Below are 6,000 nucleotides of genomic sequence, written 5' to 3' on the forward strand. Positions count from 1 at the left end.
TTAAGATAAAAATTTGTCTTTGTAACATGAAGGGATCATAGCATTTGACCTTTAAAAATTTTGCAGATTCCTTCCAGTACGGAAAAACCGAAAACTATACACCACCTTCTTTCCACACTTGGGCATTCTGGTGAATTCATTTAGTTTTTTTATTAAGAGGCTCTATTATTGATTGGCAGTTTATTTTGGTCAAGTCTCATTCTTGCTAAACCATCTCTTATATTGAAGGATACATGAAAAATGTTGTCCACACTGGGAAAAAAAGGATCTGTATCGACTGAGGAAATGATAGAGATGTCTTAGGAGTGTCTCAAGACTGACTTCAGAATACTTTCAAGATTGTCTCCACTTCTTTTTCTGCGCCTACTTGATCATTCTCCAACTATGCGGGCATGCTCTACTCTCTCCGACTTTACATTGCTTTTTTTCCCCCAACGTTCAGGTCGATGCTTTGGCAGAGAAGGCTCTGCCTTGAAATAAGCCAAGATACAGCACAATGCTGACAAAGATCTCTTCAAGTTTACACATCCTATCTGGTATTAATCCAAAGGTCACCATCAGGTGAGAGGGGCGTTCTTAAACAAGAAAGAAGTTCAAGAAATGGTGCTAAATCGAATGATTTGGAGAACATCTGCTTTGCTTTTTCCTTACCAAACTCAGAAAGCTAAACAAGGCACCAGGCATCCTGGACTGCTGCTTCTGGGTTGGACACTTCAACAGCGCGTTAACTTTTAAGTGCCTTCAGATTCACTTCAAACTAAGCTGTTGCTTGGAGCATGCATCATACTCTCCCGATTCCGCCGGAAATTTTCCACCAGCAGCCGGCACTGGCGGCAGAAGGCCCTGCTCTTCTCTCCCGGGGTCCTCAGGGTCTGCAGCTGCGATTGCAGCAGGGCCTAGTCCCTGTGGGGGTCAGGGGCTCTTGCCCCTCTTGAAGCCCTGCTGCTGGCCCGATCAGAACTGAATCCGGCCGACCTCGTTCCCGAGAAGCTGCCGAGCCCCGCAGTCCCGCGGTCCGCTCAAACCGCCGCTGGGGCACTTCCGGAAGGACGGCACCGCGCGGCTCGGCGCGTGCGCACTGCGCAACCCCCGCCTCCCGCGAGTCCCGCCGCGCGCGGGTTCCCGCCTCGCCGCGGCCGCGCCCGGGGATCGCCGGGTCGCCGGGGTCAGGAGAGCGGCCGAGCCGGGGCTGCCGGTGTGTCGCTCGCCCCGCTGGTGTGTTAAGGGGATCGTGCTGAGATGATGTTACCTTGCCTAATGTAGTTAGACCACTTGACGTCCTCTATGGTGTACTGTAAATCACTCTCGTCTTTGCTTTTAAATATTTTTTAAATAAAGATAGGGTAATGGTGGGCGCCTGGGTGGCTCAGTTGGTTAAGCGACTGCCTTCGGCTCAGGTCATGATCCTGGAGTCCCGGGATCGAGTCCCACATCGGGCTCCCTGCTCGGCAGGGAGTCTGCTTCTCCCTCTGACCCTCTTCCCTCTCGTGCTCTCTCTCTATCTCATTCTCTCTCTCAAATAAATAAATAAAATCTATTAAAAAAATTTTTTTTAAAAAGGGTAATGGTTTGTTTTTTTTTTTAAGAATCAGGTTGTAGCAAAACGTTTATGAAGAAAAACAACAGTGCCCTGCTCCTCCCCTCCGCCCTCAACAGCCCTGCTTCTCAAGCAACCATCATTTTTCTCTCTCTTCTTTTCCCTTACCTCCTCTCTCTCTCTCTCTCTCCCTCCCTCCCTCCCTCTCCCCCTCCCCCCTTCCTTCCTCTTTCTACCAGTCTTGCTTGTTCTAGTAGTTTTCTCACTAGGTTTGATTTCAAACATGCTTTTTGGCTCTCGAGTTCCAGGAGGATACTTTTTTCTCTTAGCTGGACTGTCTCCAGCTTCCCCGATGAGCGGGCTAATGAGGCGGAGCAGCTCCACCTGTGTGTTGAGAACTGTGTATTAAGAACTGTCTTCACATCCTGCAGGTTGCTGTGGGATCCTCCAGTGCCGGAGCCCCGTGGGTTCCTCGGTGACTCCTAAACTAGCTTCCAGCTTCTGAATCCAGCCTGGTCCAATTCACATATTCCTTCAAGGCAGCCTGGCAAGTTCCACTCCTCTACTCTGGACTTGACCTTACCCTTCATCCTGTTAACCTCTTTTTTTTTTTTTTAGTTTTTTTATTTATTTGTTTGACAGCACAAGCACAAGCAGGCAGAGCAGCAGGCAGAGGGAGAGGGAGAAGCAGACTCCCCGCCGAGCAGGGAGCTGATGTGGGGCTCGATCCCAGGGCCCTGGGGTCATGACCTGAGCTGAAGTCAGACGCTTAACTGAGTGAGCCACCCAGGCGCCCCTGTTAACCTTTCTTCCTGCAGGTGTCTTAGTACTTGGAGCATCTCCAGTGCAAGTTTGAGGGATTTGGGACACCCACAACGGGACAAAGGGCCCTCATCCACTGCAGCCATCTTAGCCTTTACCAGAGATAGCCTGGCCATAAAAGAGCTATTCCATAGGCCTTTCCTTCTGACTAGTAATTGCACTTTGTGAATATGTCTATCCCAAAGCTCTGATTTGTGTGATACCTGTTCAAATGTAGGCTCTTGGGCTCGACCCCTCGGTGATTTCCTAGATCTGGGCAAGGCCTTGCCATCTTTACCAAGCTCCTCAAGTGATTGATTCTGTTACAGATGATCCAGGACCACCCTTTGAGAAATACTGCCCTAAGGAAATTGCTTTAAAACTGATCTATCTGCATGAGTTGTTCTCATGAAACTATTTAGAACAGAAAAAAAAAAAAAATGTGGTCAAGTGCCCCTACCCCACTGTTGGGAAAGATTAGACATTGTACTTTAAGGAAGCAATGATATTTTACCATTAAATCTAAAAGATTAAAAAAAAAACAAACCCTAAAAGATTATAGAACCATAGCTGGAGTATTAGACCTGAATGACCTTGAAATCATCTAGTTCAGTGGCTTGCTCATTCTCACAACATGAATTCCCAGTTCTAACATGGTTTAAAAAAATCTACAAAAGACAATTTCAAGTAACAAAAGTAGAACACAAGGGAGTGTGCCTCTATTAGCAATTATTTTATTTTATTTTTTTAGCAATTATTTTAAGAACATTGTTTACAAATAGGATCAGGAGAGCCTTATCAGTCATTCTGTCTTTCCGTCGTAAAGGGATTATGTGGATTCAAGTAGTAGCTACTTGACTGTGGAAGCTGTTAAATACATGCCCCCAACTAAAAAATATCTCCTCCTAAATTCCCTTTCCTTTGAAGTTTGCAGCATAAACACCTTTGTTTCAAGAGAAACCCCATGGCTCAAGCAGATGATGCAGTTCCAGTTCATTGCCAAGCACGTCCTCCAAGACCAGATAAAGGTAATGGGAGACCAGATAATAACTACTCCCAAACGGGGAAAATAAGCAGGAGAGAGCCCCTGGGAAAATATGACAGCCACGTAGTTATTTAAAGGCCGGACAGGAAAATTAAAAGGACAGAACGTTTTTAGAGTTCTTAATATAAATAAGAAAAGAGGCATATGAAAAAAAAAAAATGTAGGGATGCCTGGGTGGCTCAGTCTGTTAAGCGTCTGCCTTTGGCTCAGGTCACGATCCCAGGGTCCTGGGATGGAGTCCCCGCATCAGGCTCCTTGCTCAGCAGGGGGCCTGCTTCTCCTTCTGTCTGCCGCTCCCCTTGCTTGTGCTCTCTCTGACAAATGAATGAAATCTTAAAAAAAAAAATGTATAAGTAACCTTGTCATGGATATGTTTATGAATTTTATACTTTTAATGCCTTCTACACTTTTTCAATTAGTATATATCTATTATATAATTAGACAAAGTAAAGAAAGTTATACATATCTGCTCCCCCAAATAAATTCTGTATAAACATTAGAAAAGGGGGAAATTCATATGTAACTGCACTGTGTATTGTGCATGTGTTTTTATCTTGCTCTCTGTGTGTATGTAGAAATTCTATTTCCTTTTTACTTTTCAGTATTTTATGCCTTTTCTATAGTATGTTTTTTTTTTTTTTTTAATTTGGGTAAAAACAAAGTGATCCACCGTAATAATAATTGTTAGGCAAGGACTTCAATAGTTGCTAAAAGCACCGGGTTAAAGGTTATTGGGAATAGTCACAGGGTCTCAAATATCACCCCACAAATTACTTTGTTAATTACAAACGGAAACTGCCCGGCTAGCTCAGTCGGTAGAGCATGAGACTCTTAATTACAAACGGAAATGGGTTTCTTTAGTGAAATCTGGAGGATATCACCTTGACGGAGTAATCACATTCACATCACCAGAATGAGACAAACTGACATCACGTCCCTCCTGATGTAATATCCTGAGCAGGATACAACACCACCTATGAAATATTCTTGCCAAATATTGTGATTGGAATCTACTTTTGAGGAAACAATCGGACAAATCCCAATTGTGGGGCATGCTACAAAACAACTAGCTTGGATTTTTTTAAAATGTCAGTGTCATGAAAGACAAAAAAATAAACACTAGAGAACTGTTCTGGTATGAAGGAATCTAAAGGGAGGGATAGGCTGCGATGTGGCATTATCGGGATAATTGAGGAAATTTCAATGTGTACGGGATATTAACTAACATTGTTTCATTTTTTGAGAGGGATAATACTGTTATGGTTGTATAGGAGAATGCCCTAGTCTTAGGATACACATGCCAAACTCTTTAGGAGAGAAGCATCATGATTCAGCAACTTTTCAATGGCTTGAGGGGGCTGAGGAGTATTTATTTTTAAGGTGTATATGTATACGGAAAGAAAGAGCTAAAGTAAATGAGACAAAATGCACAACGAGTGAATAGAGGTGAACAGTATGTATGTTCGTTGTATGATTTTTTCAACTTTTCTGTAGGTTTGAAGTCTTCCTGCGTCAAAAGTTGGGCGGGTGTAGGGGAGGGCACAGGAGTAAAAGCCTCTCACAGTCACCCCCACCAAGAGACGGCTGTCCGGCTGTCCAGCTGTCCGGCTGTCCAGCTGTCCGGCCCACTTGCCAGTGGAGGATCCTGAAGCCTCAAGGCTTTTCGAAGCAACCAGTCGGATTCTTGGGGACTGCTTTTCAAGCAGCTTCCCGGTGTGGCTAGAGTCAGAGCCGGCCAATTGTGGGATGATGTCAGGACACAAAGGATGGACAGATTCCAGTTTGTCTGGTCCTGAGAAAAAAATAGGTCCTGTATCTTCGACAGCCCTGATAAGGCGCCTCCAGGGATATGAGTAATGGTCAGCCCCAGCGGATGAACCCGGGCTAAGAGAGCTGGACAATGGAAAGCCCTGAGCACCGTGACGAGGAAATTCTTCCCCTGAATTGCCTTTTCCTATTGAGATAAGATAGTACACAATAAAGGGCCAGGCTCAGAAGTGCTGCCACGGATCCCAGGGGGAGCAGCCTGCTTGAGGTCCTGAGTGCTCGACGCTGGCGGCACCTGGGAGGTCGCCAAGAGGGCTCACCCTGGCCTGCTACAGGGCAAAGTCATTGACCTTGAACGCAGAAGGCCCGCAGGCAAGCCCTGGTCCCGCCACTCCCCAGCTGTGAGACTGATTCCCGATTTTCTCCTTCCTAAGAAAGTTCACTCCTCTCCCACCTGCCTCAGGGGTGGGCTGTGCGAACACTGAAAACCAACTGTGAATGGCCTTTTCAGCCCCTCCGCGCCAGTGAAGTATCACTTATCATCATGACTTTGTAGGCATGAAGCAATTTGCTTTGTAGCTCTCCCCCCTTTTCAGGTCCAACTCACCTGGATGTCTTTTAAGCCTCGACTGCATTTTTATTGTGAGATTGTATGAGTAAAGCGCCTTTGAACTTCTGAGGAGGCTGGATTGAGATACTTTGAGATGCTCCCTCTCTCCTGAGCAAACCAAGAATGGCAGAAGATGTCACCCCCCCCCTTTTTTAAAGATTTTATTTATTCATGAGAGACAGAGGGAGAGAGAGAGAGAAGCAGAGGGAGAAGCAGGCTCCCAAGGAGCAGGGAGCCTGA

The 6,000-nt window shown here is 45.7% G+C and overlaps 1 protein-coding gene across 1 annotated transcript in view; it reads left to right on the forward strand.

Moving 5' to 3' along the window:
* Positions 1 to 326, forward strand: part of TMEM44 (transmembrane protein 44) — a 34,021-nt gene extending 33,695 nt beyond the window's left edge. Inside the window, exon 13 of the mRNA XM_073895303.1 lies at positions 229 to 326. Coding sequence (XP_073751404.1) covers positions 229 to 237 — 9 coding nt within the window. The 3' untranslated portion in view covers positions 238 to 326. The remainder of the gene's footprint in view (positions 1 to 228) is intronic.
* Positions 327 to 6,000: the final 5,674 nt, after the last annotated feature.

This window comes from Callorhinus ursinus, unplaced genomic scaffold (assembly GCF_003265705.2).
Source record: "Callorhinus ursinus isolate GAN/ISIS: 27379988/994484 unplaced genomic scaffold, GSC_fseal_2.0 scaffold1, whole genome shotgun sequence".
NCBI lineage: Eukaryota > Metazoa > Chordata > Mammalia > Carnivora > Otariidae > Callorhinus > Callorhinus ursinus.